General features: G+C 37.6%; 1 protein-coding gene across 1 annotated transcript in view; it reads right to left on the reverse strand.

The window, feature by feature from the left end:
• The window catches only part of LOC308341579 (zinc finger protein ZFPM2-like), a gene marked incomplete at its 5' end in the record, with an annotated part of 207,797 nt that overhangs the window by 175,955 nt on the left and 13,787 nt on the right, over window positions 1-18,055 (reverse strand). The window contains one exon of the mRNA XM_080801631.1: window positions 2,070-2,171. Within this exon, the coding sequence (XP_080657757.1) occupies window positions 2,070-2,171 (102 nt within the window). The remainder of the gene's footprint in view (window positions 1-2,069; window positions 2,172-18,055) is intronic.

Below are 18,055 nucleotides of genomic sequence, written 5' to 3' on the forward strand. Positions count from 1 at the left end.
CAGTTGGAAAGTACCAACAATGTTTCGCTGATAAGAAAAATTGGGGTAAAATATTTATATAATCATTATTCACGCAATAGCAGAAGTGAAAAAACATCTCCTAAGCTTTGTCCTGACTGAAGGAAACTAATGAAATTTCTACCTTAAAAAATAAACATTCAACAGATATTCCTTTGTTATGAAGCAACCCCATTAATTTGGGGGTTTCAAAATCATGAAAACCCCTTTTACTGTAAAGTATCTCTAGGGAAAAACCTGTGATCAATTTTACAACAGACAGAAAAAGAACTTTCTTATAGGCCCACCTGTTTAGAGACATACATTTTTCCTTTAAAGTTTTTACATAGTCTCATGTGCCACAGAAAAAAGCATAAACATCTTCATGGTAACAGCTAAACAGAAATTTCATTAAATCAGACACATAAACTAAATTGAACTCAACAGTGAAAAATCTCATCCTGAATGATACAACATTCTTCACCCTGCTCCTCCTCTCTGTTTCTTTCTCTGCAAGCTAATAGTGCCAGTTTATTTCTGGAAAAGATTCCCGAAAAAGGTGGCATTGATTGTGCACTATGTGTTTAATAATTTACCACCTTCTGAGCTTGCTTACTTGCTCCCAAGGTGCAGGGACTCCTGTGGGCCCCAGCCGCAAGGAAAGAAGAAAACCTCCCCCTCCAAGTTTACTCTATTGAGAGCAGCCAGAACTCACACTTTGCAAGTAGGCATATCCAAAAGGCCATCTAATCTAATTTTAAATGCAAAAACTCTTCTAAGGAGCATACACATACTTAATTCCATGAGTAAAGAACCATACAGTATACACTTCAACCATCCTTTTTAAATTAAATGTAATCTATAAGAAAAAAATTTTTTTTCCAAAGATTTTTTTTTTTTTTAATTGGAGGAGTTCTTCCCTACATCGAGAAGACAGAAGCATTATGCAGTAACGTGAAAATACCAGAAGTCTCCATCTTCTTTCAAACTCTTAAAAGGTGGTATTATGGTACTTTAAATATAAAACATTTTGATCCAAAATCTTGTAGAACCATTATGCTATAGTATACAGAATCCAAACATTTGTGTGTATCATGAATAACATTAGAAATGACATCATAATAATCAGCTATACTGCATCTTCATTTTTGTTTGCATTATATTTTCCAGCTGCTGATTTCAGAAAATTACCACTGGAGTTCCTCTCTTCTTCACGCACAGCAGAGAGCAATTTGCAAAGTCATGCAAGGGTGAAAATGTGATTGAAATATAGGGATCTTTCTTAATGAAAAATGTTACCGCTTTAGAAATTATGGCTAAAACTATTTCAAAAACTCGCTTCTATCTTTTAAGCCCTATGACATAATAGTCTCCATTTATAAATATACCATCCAGTTGTAAATTACTTGGCATCAAATATAAAGGTTTTTTTTCCGATTGAGTTCTTATGAACTGTACATATATCCATAAAATTATATTGGTGTTTAGAAGTATTTTGATCATTTTTTGTGTTTCTCAAAATGGTTCAATGTTAGGACTCTTAAAATAAAATTTAATTGTCATTCATAAAAATGAAAATGTTGTCAAAACCTTGAATCAGATGGGAGTATCTATTGATATTGTCTAAACTTCTAAATGCAAATTGAGATTTAGTCTATGATTTACAACGTGACTAAATTGAAAGTATTTCTTTATAGTACTGTTATCTGTTTAAAAGTTTAAAAAGCATTCCCAATTTGAATGTAGATATAGCATAAAGATTTCTTAAAAAAAATAATAAAAGCAAGGAGGATGAACTAATTCTTAGATGACTATGAAATTAAAAAAAAGATGGAGATTTCAAGCAGAAGTAACACTGGTTTTTATAGGTTAACAAAAAGATAAAAATCTTCTTTAAATAATGATATTTATTTAAACTGCTACCATAACCTTAGTACACACACACACACACACACACACACACACACAAGCTGAGATTGTAAGAGTTTCACAACCTAATTAAAATTTAAAGGAAAAAAAGTGAATTCCTGATAGTAGCAACAGATGGTTGCATTTTAAGTTTTCTGTCCTACCTGGACCATCCCATTCGTCTGTCTCAACTCCAGGCTGGCCTGGCTTTTCTGACTGTGTGTCCCCATCTGATTCTGCCGTTTCCTGGACTCCTTCATCATCACCTGGAAAACACCGACACACAGAGAAAAGGAGAAGTAATTAAAGCTCTCTTTTTGACATTTAGATCCTGGCAAAGGGATGTCATTAGCATTTGTCTAAGTATATGTTTGCTACATATAGTTGTCATTATATAGATAAAATGCCCATGATTTATCATTTTCATATCTACTGTGGCTTTACAATAAAGAAAATCAACATTAGTCATCAATAAATGAATAAATAAAATTAACTGTTATAAACAACAACTTTCCTATAGAAGTTTTATTGTTATTAATATTATATATAAAGAAGAAAACTAAAAAGCAGTATGTAATGACTATACTGCTCTCACTACAGAAAAATTTAGCTCCCATATTTCCAAATAATAATTTGTATAAAGGCAAGATACAGCAAAAAAGAAACAATTAAAAGCTTAGGGTAAGACCTATTTTTGTGTTGGGTTGAATGCAGATTATTTTGAAGCTTCCCCCCATCTTTAAACTTGTTAAAACTTCATTGTACTTTTAAAATGGATATAAAAAGGCCATTATGAAATGATTAGCATTATGTGGTATATAAGATAAGCCAGTGACTCAAGTCTTCACGATGCAAAAAGCTATAAAGCTACACTTGTTCTTTTCTTTTCTTTCCTTTCCTTCCTTTTTTTTTTTTTTTTTTTTTTTGAGAAAGGAAGGGAGAGAGCAGGTGGGGGGAGGGGGAGCAGGGCAGCTGAGAGCAGACAGAGAGGGAGAGAGAACCTTACGCAGGCTACACACCCAGCACAGACCCCACTGCAGGTTCATCGCAGGGCCAGATCTCACGACTTGAGCTTAAACCAAGAGTTGGATGCTTAACTGACTGAGCCCCCCAGGGCCCCAAGCTATACTTGTTCCTGATAAGAGTAGCTAGTTCACAGACTTTCATGCCTTCATTTCCATGTAAGAAAATGTAATATATTTTGAGCAAAAGTACAGTCATGGCAAAGAAGATATATTAACAGTGCAATTTCATTTTGTAAGTCAAAAGTCTAAGTTATAGGTACCTTCATGTTAAGTGATAAAGTAACTGCTTTATAGGAAAGTAATCCATGGTCACACGGTACACACAAACATATTCCATAATATAGCTACTATCAATGATCACAGAGATCAGAACACAGAATACAAGAAAATGTGATTTCAGAAATAAAAAGAATGTATACCAAAAACATGGCAACTAAACCTTGAATCTAATAATGCCTAAATTTTTAAAATCAAGTTGCTTGCCCATCTAGACTTTCTCTGAAGTATTCAGTTCACTATTTTCCACATAGTTGCCCAAATCTATAATAGTACTTAACACTTTATATGATTATACAAAAAAAAAATACATCAAATTCTTAAAATCTTTACAAGTAACCTAGAAATTACAAAATTTTCAGGAAACTATTATTATTACAATCGACATTAATGTGATGTTGATGAATTTTGAACTTTAAACTCCATAAATTTTTTATTCATTTCTATACACAGCTTCACAAAATGAATCATCTTAAAAAGTGGAATAAAAGTAGAGCACATGCAGGAGCCCAGTGACAGCTCCATTGTCATAATTTCCATAACAGAGGATCATTGGCTCCGGCGGGTAACAAAGAATTAAACATACCCCACACCACCAAGCCCCATGTCTGGAATTGAAGGATCTTTGAAGGTTGACTTCTCTCTTCTTTTCAGGATGATCACCATGAATAGCAATGGAATTCTTTCCATAAAATAATAGATACTGAGTATCTACCCTGTTTAAGGAACTGCAATAGGTATATAGGTATAGAAGGACATATATGGAAAAATACAATACCTTTTTGGAAGTAGTATAAAAATGATTTAAGAAAGTAAATTCACAAATAATGAGAGTGCAAGACAAGGTTCAATTGCCATAAGAAAGGTACAAAAGCTCAGGCGTAAGATAAGAGTTTTAATCTGTGTTCCTTTTTGCAGGTCACACAGAACAACATAGACACATCAGCCAATTATCTTATAGGATCAGTGGGAGAGTTCTGCTCTTACTTCTCGGACACAAAGAGGGATGGTTCTCAGCCTGCATAAAAAAGTAGGCTCTACTGTCTTCTAATATTCTCAAATACTGTGAACCCTGAGCTAAGTAGGTGCTGTTCAGCCGAACACTGCCTGTCCTGGCCCCTGTCTAGTGAGCCCCTTCCCCAGAGCCCAGGTTGTACCTGTCGTTAAACACTTTAAAGAGTATCCCTGCATATATGTATTGAACTAATGCCTTGCACGTAGCAGAATGGCATAACTGCAATGATAAGGTATGACCTTTGGCAGAGAACCCTGACACTTCTATGAGCTGGTTTTTCTCTGCTTGCCCCTTCCTGTTTGCCTCAATTGACTCCCCCCACCCCCGCCCCATGGTCTACTTGGTACTTTGTGCCCCGTGGAGGCAGGATTCTGTGGACCTCATCACTGGGGCCGCTTTGTTCTAATTTCTGGTTGGGTTCAGTCAATGGAAGGCACTGATAAGATCAGAGGGTCCAAGGGCAGGAAGAGAGAAGACAGGTCCATATTCCTCAGTTGCATGCTGTTTGATGGTCTCCACTTGTGAGCAATGGCTGCGTTGTACAATCAGCACTCTTGGGAAGAGGCCCCTGTTTCTCCCACGCTCCTGCATCACTGTCACCTCCCCTGACTCTTCACATCAATCACATCAGGAGGGCTAACAGCTTCCCCCTCTTCCCAGCCCCCGGGTGCTTCCCGTTCCTTGTTGGTTTTGTTCCCTTAACTCTAGCCACATCTTGTATGCTGTCTCTTCACCAAACTCTCTTTGACAAAACCCACTGACCAAGTTATCAGTTTCTTTCTGGGGCTGAAGCATTCCATTTCTTGCCAAGCTCCTTATACTATTACGTTCGTGGCTTTTGTCCAGTCATGGCTTATACAATAATTGTAGTAAACATTCTTTAAATAGGCTCACTTTTTATAACACATAAACATATTTTTACAACAAAACTTATCATTCCTAGAAAAGAAAAATCAGTATTAGATGCTTATAATAGAAGGCAATAATAAAATAAATACAATAAAATAAAGGTAACATTACTAACTTCTCCATGTTGTGTCTATATAGACCCTGAGTCTCTGGTTTCATTTCCCTGTAATAGAAAGGAAAAGTAACAAGTGAAGCTATTTAAGTCCCAGCAATAGAAAGATGAAACATTCTCACTGATACACAAAGAATAGAAACTTGAAAACTTTCTCACCAGTTGATTCAATGCTACCTAACATAATAATCAGTAGAACACCTTAACCTTCTTGAGTACCCCCAGGATACTGAGTTAATTTGGGGAAATATGACCTTTATGACACTTCATTCTTCATGGACGCTAGAAACCACACTAATCTCTGCCAACTACTCCAGCAAGCTTTTGATTGCATTTCCACTTCTGAGTGCGTGTTTAACTCAGGACAATAATGCAGGGGAGCTTATAAAGGAAAATATCCTCCCCAATAGTGAAGAGTAGAGAATGCAACCTATAATTTTAAACTTTTCTCATGTCTTATGAATCTTCAAACAAGGAGGAGACTCTGGAGATAATCTGAGCCAAATTAGAGAAATTCACTGACTACAAAATGGATGCACACACCGGACCAGTAACTTATGTTTGATCTTACAGCTACCATATTTATATACACATAAGGCACTTTTCCCAAACCTTCTCATGCTTGAGCAGTAAGTGCTTCCCAGTCATCACAGGGTGAGTGATGGAAGCAGGTTTTGGTAGATGTCCTCTCCTCAACAAGAAGGAAGTAGGATTATAGGAGAGCATGAAGGGGCATCATAAAATTCACCAAAAACAGCAGTTTATTCAAGGTTAGGAATTAAATTTGAGTTTCTTTTCCTGCCTTTGCCATGCCACACTCCCACCAGCTGAGTACAGACCTGTGCACAACTGAAATAGCCAAATAATCCTAGAGCAACATATATTGAAGCAAGCATGAGACACGCTATTAAAAATTACATACCCAAGGGCTCAGATAGTAAAATTCTGGGCAGAACCACTTGGAGAAGTTAAGTTTTATATCCGGTTACTGACTATACCACTCTGATGGCCACACAAAGGAGTAAATCTTTCTAAATTCTACTATTACATTTAAATTGTTGGAAACATGTGATGCTATGCACAATTTAATCAATCGTTAACATTTATAATGCATATTTTTGAAGATACAGTGAAATATATACTTTCTCTTAAGGACCATATAATCTAGTAAAGGAGCTAGGTAATATGCATAGGAGAAGTAACCACTGATGAAAACCTACAATCAAAATAGTCCATGAATAATTCCAAATGAAAACACATATAATACAGAAATTCAGAAACTAGAAGCATAAAATGACATTGGCCATGGAGAAGCTTGTATAATTAATTCCATAGTTCTTCATACTGAAGGCAGTGAAAAGCATTTAAGGTATTGAGGTAGGGGCTGAAATAATCACGTGACACAAATACAGTAACCAACATATATTTATTGAATTTCTATAAACACATTTTGTCAGACATCTGGTCTTTGAGTTCTCCCTTACTCATTCCATAACAACACTCTAACCCATGTCTCAGACATTCTTGCTCAAAATTTTTGTGAGACTACAGTTAAGTCTACTCTGCAATATTTTTTTTAGGCAAATTACATATTTAGAAGGAAAAATAATGAGAAATATACTGGGAAATAGGTATGTTTGGAAGACTATATTACAGAATAATCACAATAACCACAAAAATTAAAAGTTAAAAGAATCCAGTTGAATCTACAAATGTTCATCTTTATTGAACAGAGATGATATAAACCATTCTTTATTAATGCATTAAATTAACTTTTGAGTTCCAGGCATTATGCTGAACACCAAGAATACAAAAAAAAAAAAAAGATGGTTCCTTTTCTAATATAATTTACAGATTAAAACAGAGACAGATTAATATATCACAATCTCATGCAGCAAATACTTTGATGGGAGCAGTCCAACATATGACAGGAGCCCACAGGAATGACACCTAACCCAGACTTGGTGTAGGAGAAGTTCCCTGGAGGAAGAACCCAATAAAGACTTCTGAAATTTTGGAGACATGACCTTAGATAAACCTGAATTCTGTAAGTTGAATGCCCTGAGGCTCCATGATTGAAAACCATTTCTCAGATTTAAAAATGAAAGCCATCACCGCCCAAAAATACCATATAAAAAACATTACAGTAATTAAGTTGCTGCACGGGAAAAATGGTGGTGAAACGAAAGACATTTCAATGATGCAAAAGTAGAATCCATGCGAAGTTTTAAGATGCTAAGAGAAATGGTTTTGAGAAATGCTACTGTGTGATGATTAAATGAATCAAGTCCTTTCTTTTATTCAGTCTAAGCTAAATTTACGCAGGATCATCCTCATATACTATCTATTGGGAAACGAAAATAGCAGGGTGACTACTAATCTCAGCAGATCCTTGATGCACAGAGAAATTTGGTAAATCACTCAAAATGAAAATATTATAATTCAGCCTATTAGGGGCTTGATTGAGCTAGTAATTTCATATAATAAAATACTTTCATTAAATGTCACTTAACTGCCAAAATGGAACTATAGAGCTTAGATTTCAACTTGCACCAACATCTGGAGCAATACTCAGTATTGATAATCCTGATTCATGGAACAATTTGCTCTAATTTGTTTCATTATGCAGCACGTATAATTAGAACTACCGAAAATAAATATTGTAGGGTATTTAGTTAAAGAAACACTGTAAAGATAGTTGATTGTATACAATTAACAGCTCCAAAGAAATTACATTTTGCAACTGTTTTAAGCTATGTTAAAACGGGGTAAATGTGCAGTATATATCACATTAATAAAAACAAATCTAAGAACAGAAGAACAGTTTAGAGCCCTTGATCGATAATTTAATCATATTTTCTTAAAGAAAAAAATTGCCAAAAGATGACCAAAAACCTAAGAGTGTCATAGGTAAGTGACACACTTGAGTGCGGAAAACTAAATGGGCTGAAATTAAATTTATATTCATCTCAACATCTACTATGTGCCACATACTAAAGTTATAAAGATGAATAAGGCAGAGAACACGTCCTCAGGCTTGGAATCTATATTAAACCTAAGCATGGCTACCATTTCTTGAGAACCACTTAGTACTAGCTAAATGCTTTATGAACATGGCCTTGGTTCTGCCTGTATGGTATCCCTGTATTTCAGAAGAGTAAGCCAAGAGGCAGAAATGTGAGAAGAGGCCCACACACTGCTAGCAGACCCAAGAACGGAAGCCATGTCAGTCTGACTCCAATGACCATACTCCAAACCTAGCAGGACATCTCAGTGATACCCTACCGAGTATCGAGCAACAGAGAGAGCTAGATGGGATCTGATAGCTGCTTCTCCTCTCCACATCAGAAGCCTTGTTTCTTCATTATACTTACATATTAAAATGAAATGTTTGAGGATGTAATATTTATAGGCATGATTTTTTCTCAAGTATACTATTTGACTTAGAACGCTGTAAACCAACTGCACATAGATGCTTAACCAATTACCACTGCTCACTGACGAGTGATAAAATTAGGACTTGGTTTCATTCTTTTTACCATAACCTACTACAGTATCATTACATTTGCTAATTAATTGCCTTCGGCACATTATTTCTATTTAATAACTAAAATATGTCACATTTGTCAACTTTCAGACCCTTCATCTTTTAAGTTTATCTTGGGAAACTAACTCTCATTTTTATGGTAATGTTTTCATCCAATTCATTTTTAATCTTTTTACTAATGAAAAATGAAATGATTAAAAAATAATTTAATCGAATGTGAAATCTCTGAAGTACTTTGAAGAAACACGGCTCCCCCCCCCCACCCCTCACAACTGGGACTTGCTTCTTCTCGTTCAATACATTAATTCTCACAGAAAATTTATAAATAGAACTTTATTTTGATACTAATCCAGCTCCCGCTTCTTCTTGATTTGAATGGAAATGGCTTTACTGACCGTTGTTTTTTCTTCCTTCTCTCCATTTTTTGATTCTTACATGTTTGAAATCAGTACTCTAAGTAGCTTATGAAAAATGGCATGAATAATTAATAGCCAAGATAATAATGACAAGTTTGTTAAGATATTGCTTCAAAAGCTTTGTTGGTAGGAAGAGGAAAAGAAGAGAGAAAGGGATGCTAGGGAGAGAATTAAAGAAAGAGCTAGGAATGCATCTGACATCTATTCATTTACTTGCTAAATTCTTTATTCACATACTTTTAAATAGAAATTTCAGTATTTTTAGCAAAGCACAAACACATTTAATGGGATAACCACTATATATATATATATATCCATCCAGAGACCAATTCATAAAAAGATGAAACAGAATAAATGTCAAGCAGTAACAAAATCTATAATATTTCTAAAATTATGGCTATGGAGTTAATGGTTTTCCATTGCAAGATTAAACTCTTTTGTTGCTCTGTTAAAAGATATCATACATATTTTGTGGGCCCTTCCATTTTCCTTAGTCTAGTTTTCAGAATCAATGAGAGGCCTATAGGAGGAAATTGAAGGTGTTATTGAGCAAGAGAATACACAGCACAAATGACTCGGGGAAATGCACTCGAATATAGTCTTCCGAACACATGAAACGGAATCTTTAAATCCCATATTCGGTATTGTTGGCAAGGTGGTAAAAGCAGTGGCTCTCCTTGCTAGGCAAAAATAATTTCATAAACACAAACATCTTTTCACTTAACGTTAGACATTTCTGTATAAATTAAAGATCTGCCACGTTCTGAGAAAGCCCCTTTTTCTGCACAAACAGCAGCAGTGTTTGCGAGCAGTCACACAAGAAAACAGCCCTTCTCAACTCTGCTCCTTTAATCCATGTCGTTCCTATCAATATTAACCTCTTATAGAAATTCCTGTACAATATAACTATTGAACTTTCTTGACTAGGAGTGTTTAGCCATCCCTATAATGTATTTTGCAATCAGCTAAATCATCAAAGTATTTTTTAACAATGAACAGTTCAGAACTGACAGATCTACTTTCTTGTTCACACTGCTTATCAGAGAATAGATATCACATATGTTTTCCAGGTGCTTCCTATAGTTAGGATACCTTTACAGAAGCCGCTCATGAAAGATAAGGTCATAAAAGAGATGAAAAATGTGTGAGCTTCATACACTTATGGTTTTATCATCAGACAAGATAGCTTTGGTTAAAGGACTGTAACAGTCAAAAGCAGAACACTCCAGCTTTGTATTGAAGGGCGAGGACATTTAAGTTTAAGATTCTGTTTTTGTTTGCTTTGCCTAATAGCCCCACGATATTGTTGGGCTTAAAATAACAGTTTGGTAATAGATTAACCAAACAAAAGTGTCGTGATAGATTAACTCTGTGTCGCCAAATTGCACCTATGGTTATATCACTGGAAACAAAAATAAAATTATGCAAATGTTCCCCTTTTTGCTAACACCTAAGTCTAAACATTTCAACCACCTGAAAAAAAAAAGGTCCATTACACTGTGGATCCCTGCAATGGTGTCTAACTCCAGTCTTCCTTTAACTTGCTACAAGTATATAAGAAAACGTAGGATTTTGCCATATTCTAGATAGTTATATTCCGTGGACAATTATTTTAAAAAACACACATGGGGCACTTGGGTGGCTCAGTGGGTTAAAGCCTCTGCCTTCAGCTCAGGTCATGATCCCAGGGTCCTGGCATCGAGCCCCACATCAGGCTCTCTGCTTGGCGGGGAGCCTGCTTCCTCCTCTCTCTCTACCTGCCTCTCTGCCTACTTGTGATCTCTCTCTGTCAAATAAATAAATAAAATCTTTGAAAAAAAAAAAAAACACACATGATTTCCTTAACCTATCTAATATGTCATTGCTTTGGCAATAACTTTTTTTTCATATTCCAGAATATGAGCAATTAAACAGATCAAAAGAATAGAGCCCATATTTACTGGTCTATAAATTTTCAGACCCCGGATGAAGAAACAATTTTGGAGCAGCTGATGACAGTGGTCCAGAGCTAAGCCTGTTATTTTTTTTTTTTTTAAGATTTTATTTATTTATTTATTTATTTGACAGAGAGAGAGATCACAAGTAGGCAGAGAGGCAGGCAGAGAGAGAGGAGGAAGCAGGCTCCCCGCCGAGCAGAGAGCCTGATGCGGGGCTCGATCCCAGGACCCTGGGATCATGACCTGAGCCGAAGGCAAGGCCTTTAACCCACTGAGCCACCCAGGTGCCCCTAAGCCTGTTATTTTGAGAAGAAACTCAACCTCTACAGTTAATGGGTGACTACTGTAATTTGTGGTATTCTATTATAGCTAGTAAGAGGAAATTATTGAACTTGCTGATGTTTATGGTACTTATATAAAAGTCACAAATAAAGTATTAATAACTTAGGAAGACAGCACAGTGATTTATAAATTATTTCTATAGTTCTAATCCTAAATGCTTACCCTAGATGTGACTACCATCCTCTTGTGAAAAGAGCTTTCCTCAACATTTAAGTTCACTAAAGATCTGGAGCATAAAGGAAATTTCCACATAAGATAAAATAAGGCACATTCTCAGCAGTATATCATTCAAGAATTTCTGCTTCGCATTATTTCTCTCAATGGGCATGACATAAGCAAGGGCGGGAACATAACCCCCCCCCCTTTACAAAGATGCTTCTAGAATGTGTATTTCCAAGTTTATATATTTAAGTATTTTTTCTTATCATCCTTTCTCCTTCTCCCTACCTCCCTCCCCATTGCCCTCCAAAGCCCTCACTGAAACAACTCTATTTCATTCAGAGGAGGATTCTATATAATTAAGACACTTCTTGCTCCAAAGCAGATACTATATAAGTGAAGATACTCTGAACTGTAATCTATCTTTCACAGATCGGTTCTGTTATCAAGACACCACTATTCCTTCAGGTTGCTGACTTCATTCTTCAAGGTTCGAACCCAGCATTCATTGTAGGGACTCACTGTCTTCAACAACAACAAAAAGTAAAGGCAAATCTCACAGTCTCTGAAATGGTCTCTTCAATAAGCCAGCCCAATCCACAGAGAAAGATCAAGCCAATTGAAGAAGGTAATATCTGAATACTGCTTTCCATGCAATCGTATTGTTTGTTCTTTCCTTTTTAACAAAATGATTCATCCTGAAGAGGTCTCTCCACTCTCATAATCCAAATCCATTTAAGACTATGATTCATAAGTAATTCCTCATTACCATAGTGTTCCATTATTGTAATAAAATTTACTGATTATAAATAGACTTTATTCAAACCACACACCCAAGGTCCAAAAGCCCAATGGAGAACACATATTCTGAGACAGCAGCTAACAACTTTGGTCCATATCTGAATGCCCTTTATCCAACGTTAGTTCAAATACCCTAACGACGAATGATTCTCAGAGCTCAAAATAGAGGATAACAATTTCTCTTGATGAAACATTTTCCCTACCGCCTGGCAATCAAAATCACACCTCGCCTCCATTTTTTCTCTCTATAATGGCTTCTGAGACACTCAGATTTGCATTTAATGCTTCAGTTTTCAAGATACCTGTCTTCCTCTCATGCTTCTCATCATTTCTATCCTTTATCTTGGATCACGGCCATCTCTCTGACCCACACCTACCTCTCCGGGGTCAACTCACACCACAATCTCCATTGCCCTCTTTGCCTGTGCATCAGGCAGACGCTGTTCTGTCTACCTGAAACACCATTACTTCTTTTCACCTACTTAATACCTGTTCAGCATTAGGCGGCAGCTCAAGTATTGGATTCTCAAGGCCACTTTCTCTCACCTTCCTCACTACATCAAACCACCCTGTGCCACTTGTGTGATTACTTTATTAATGTCTGCCTCCCCACGATCATGTAAACTCCAGAACAGCCAGGGACTTCCCTGTGTTTACTTACGTGCTAAGCACAGCATGCCCCACAATGTCAGACATAGTACAGGTTCAATTAATGTTCATCAAACTGGATAAAGCATGCATTTTGAATGGACTGACGGCATAATGCTTTGAGTCATGAAGTAAAGACAAAGAAAAGCTATGCCCTTTGCATAAGTTTACTCTTCATAATAACAGAATGTAGCGTTGGGCATGTGGACGCCTGGTCATAAAGACCACGTCTGCCAGCCTCCCCTTTAGTGAGGTGGACAACCCCTAAGATTAAATTCTGGACAGTGGGATGTAAACAGGGGAGTTTTGAGGCAGCTTCCAGGAACCCAGTCTTACAGCTGAATCTAATCCTGATGAAGTTTGCATATCTGAGCAAAAAAGGGGGAATAAAAAGTATTCTAGGTCACATTAGCCTCGTCCCAACTCAGATCCGTATCTAGCTTCACCACGAGTCAGAGTCCCAAGTATGTTATCACAAGACCCATTTAGACTCTTTTTACCACAAGGTCTTCCCACACCACCTCCCCCCTCAGGGCCAGCAAGAGGTCCTTGGTTGCTGATGATAACGCAGGAAAAATAGAGATAGTATCCACAGCACCGTCCAGATTTTTAGAAACGTGGGAGAATTTTCCCCCTCTCAGCGTTAATTTTTAACCCAGTAATTTCATGAGTATTTGTGGTCTCTATAGGCACAGGGTAACTTACCCTATAATGAAAACAGATTTGGAAATCAGATACCCTAAATGTCAAGACATTTAGGAATCTTTCTTGAGGTTTCCCAAAAATTAGGAATTTGAAACCAAACTTAACATTCTTGATCACTGCTCTCTCCTAGAGCTCACTCATGTTGCCTAAAGGTACTAACGGGGGTTGATTCGGGCTTTCTAGAGCCCAAAGCTTATACAATTTGGGAGGCCCTCTTTAAAAGAAGAATACAAATCCATAATTACAAAATCAGGTCAGGGACATGCAAGGAGTCTATATGCAAGTGAGGAGTTCTGAAGCTACACTATTGAACTTTCTGAGGTTTGTATACTATTTAATATCAAAATAGCTAAACAATCACTAAATAAACTCAAAAAGGTAAATAAATGAATATAACTAATATTGACTTGGCAACTTGAAGTTTAAAGATAAAATTCACATTTTTTAGTAGATTTTCAAATTTGTTCCTTTACTTAGTGATCTGATTTTTAGGGCTACCTTAGAAGTTCTCCAACACAACTGCCAGTATTATAGAGAATACACCCTTCTTTTCCAAATTGGGTTTTCCTTAGGATATAAGCGATTTTCCTTGTCCATTTTTTCCCAATATCACACTTTGTCTTTGTAGTATAGTTTCTTGTTATGAGTTCCCATATTTCAGTATTCACTCTAGTATTCAGGCACTGGGACAGGATGTAGGAGGCCAAGGCTCAAGGACTGGGTGAGGCAGGTGTGTGCTGGTGGATGGCTTCCTTACTAGAAAGATGCACAAGACAGCAAGGAAGCTTGAGAATGAATATACTCCTTCCTTTATCACCCCAAACTAAATGTTTTCTCCACTCCTTACATTTATTCCTTTTCTCACCTACACCTGTTTTATTTTCCTTCCTAGATGACTGTATCTTTAAGAAATGAGAACAGTCTTTGTATCTTCCCCTTTTTGCCTCTGTAAATGTGTGGTCACATATAAACATACGTATCAATGCTTCCACGGCCAAAAACAAGTCATATAGGTTTTCAGTGTTGGTTAACTAGCCTGGACCACAATTTGCATTAAAAAAAAAAATCTAAATCAAAAATAGAGGGTCTTGCGCTAATTCTGTGCAACAAGAGAAATGACATCACATCTCATTGTTAAATAGGTAGGAGGGCAACGTGTTTTATTTATCTGTAGATTTCTACCTTGATAAATCTCTATCTTGAAAAATAATCCTTAAAGAGACCTTCCCTTCTCACTGTCAGAAAAAATATAATCACAGCCTACCGTCTGAGCAATTCCACTTTCCATCTCTGGGATATAAGACGTGGTGAGATACAGCCACTGTCAAGTTTCAGAACAGTTCCTTGTCTAATCTTTCCGCTTCTCCAGATCTCTGATACAGAACCTGTTAGAATGTATTGCTTACTTTTCCAGTTCCTATGTTTATCTCACTTCCACTCTTGCCATCTGCTGCTGCATTTCCTTCGAAAAGTGAAAAGTTTCCACAGTGCCCGAGCTTTCCCTGCAAACAATGCCCTCCTCCCCTCCTCCTTCCTTCCTTTCTCTGCTTTTTATTAGGTCTCATTTCATGCTAAGGTCAAGCTGTTTTAAAGAGTTCACATTGCACACCTTTCGACAGGGCTGAAATCCTTATTCAAACAGTTTTGATGGATTTGTAAACGCTTTTTTTTAGGGGGGGCCCTTTATTACTGGCTTCAGCCCAAGTACACCCATTTTGGGTTGTCCCCATTCATCTGAATTACCTGAAAGCAACTTTGCAAGAAACAGGCGGTGAAAAACAGTGGCTCATTTCATGCCACCGAATCGGGGCAATGTCATCAACCGGTTAGTGGGATAAGTCTAAAGATCATTCGATATAGCTCTCTCATTATATCAAAATGCCAACTCCACCTACTGAAAGCTAGCTTGTATTGACAGAGTCTTTAGCTAGAAATATTTTAAGCACACCTCTAATTCCTTCACCTGAGCCTTTCTTTTTTATTTCTTTTTCTTAACATATACCCTTATTCTTGACTGACACATCAAGCTTGATAGGTGTTTATACTTAAGAGAACACCAAATTAAACATACCTTGGGAAAAAGTCAGTTTTGTGCTTTCTATGCCCAGTCTTCTTCGGATGTGTTCATTTCCTTCTGCAAGAATTATACTGATCGACACCAGGAAACAAAACCAGTTCTCTATTTCCGTAAGTTTAACCACCTGAGTTTTAACTCAGCATTAACCTTTAGTAGTTCTATGACTTTGGCCAAGTTACTGACTCTCTGAAAGTCACAGGTGAAAACAGCATCTACCCTACAGGCCAGGCAGTTGATTAGAGATGATACACGTGCAGCAAGATGTCTGACTTTCAGGAGCTGTCAGCAAATGAAGGTTGTTATTACCATTATTGTAATTATTATAATTGGTACGTAGTCTTAATGCCAATCTCTGGAATCTCACTGAAATACAAAAAGGAGCTGAACGAGCAATCTGAATTCCTTTTCAGGATTTATTCCATTGGTATAACACATTCGGTGATTCTTCTTGATCTTTTAAGAACAGCGAAAAAGTGACTTTATGACTATAATTGCATTCATCGTAGCCCAGCTTTCACTTCTCACTTTTATATGATTGACATTTAGGCCCACCAGAAATAAAGATTACTCCACCAGGTAACGGAGGGGCAAATTCTTTCGTGCCTCTTGTTGCTTCTCAAATGATCATCAAAACATTGTGGGAAGTTTTACATACTCACAAGAAAATATGAATTTTATATTAGGAGACTGGGAACTTTGAAGATCTTATTTGACTTAAACCTCAAATATGTTAGCACAGAACAAAGAACGTTTTCTCAAATTACTTATGAAATTTAAGGATAAAAAGTAGAGGAGACATAGCTCCTTCTAAGAGATCAGTTTCTCTACAATGATAACATTTTTTTTTCTAAAATCATAATATGACCAAAAGTCAGATTCAAAGTTGTCGACTGCGTTAATTCCATATAATTAAAATAAATTGGCTTCCCAGGGTTCTCTAATACTAATGCTATTTCATAATTTAAATTTTCCTTAAAAAGAAAAATAAATTAAGAGTCAGTAGATGTAAATGACTGGCAAATATTAATGTAGACCTATATGAATTGTTTTATATATGTATATATTTTTTTAAACAAAATAAAATAGGAAAAAACCATTTTAATTAAAACAAGTATTTATACAATTACGACTTGATCAAAACTATTTTTTTCAATTAACATGGCCTCGAGGAGTCAAGATGGCGGAGAAGTAGCAGGCTGAGACGACATCGGGTAGCAGGAGATCAGCTAGATAGCTTATCTAACCATTGTGAACACCTACAAATCCAACGGGAAATCAAAGAGAAGAAGAGCAACAATCCCAGAAACAGAAAATCGATCACTTTCTGAAAGGTAGGACCTGCGGAGAAGTGAATCCAAAGCGACGGGAAGATAGACCCCGGGGGGAGGGGCCGGCACCCGGCAAGCGGCGGAGCGACGGAGCACAAAATCGGGACTTTTAAAAGTCGGCTCCAGTGGGAGACATCGCTCCAGAGGCTAAACTGGGGGGAAACCCAGGCGGGGTCAGCATAACCCCAGGACCCGCAGGGTCACAGAAGGACTGGGGGTGTCTGAGTGCCGCAGAGCTCGCAGGTATTGGAGCGGGGAAGCCGGCTATAGCGACAAAGCCGAGGAGTGAGCTCTAAGCCCAGGGTTACCTTGTGCCGGTCGCAGGCTGGGTGGGCTCGGAGCGCGGCCGGAGGCCACAGAGACAAAAGCGACCCGGCGCTTTTCTCCAGCTCCAACAATTGACTGCTTTCCTCGAGGCGCGACCGCAAGCCAGGGAGGCGGGACTGTTGGGCGCTTTGCTCTGAGAGCGCACTGAGGAGCGGAACCCCAAGCTCTCGGCTCCTCCGGGCCGGAGACTGGGAGGCCGCCATCTTCATTCCCGTCCTCCGGAACTCTACGGAAAGCGCTCAGGGAACAAAAGCTCCCGAAAGCAAACCCGAGCGGATTCCTTAGCCCGGCCCCTGGCAAGGGCGGTGCAATTCCGCCTGCGGCAAGGACACTTGAGAATCACTACAACAGGCCCCTCCCCCAGAAGATCAACAAGAAACCGATCCAAAACCAACTTCAGTCACCAAGAACAGCGGAATTCCACAGCAGGAGAAAGCAAATCCTACCTGGACAAAATGACAAGGCGGAAAAACTCACCTCAAAAAAAAGAACAAGAGGCCGTACCGAAGGCTGGAGACCTAATCAA

Source organism: Martes martes (assembly GCF_963455335.1).
Source record: "Martes martes genome assembly, chromosome: 4".
Taxonomy (NCBI): domain Eukaryota; kingdom Metazoa; phylum Chordata; class Mammalia; order Carnivora; family Mustelidae; genus Martes; species Martes martes.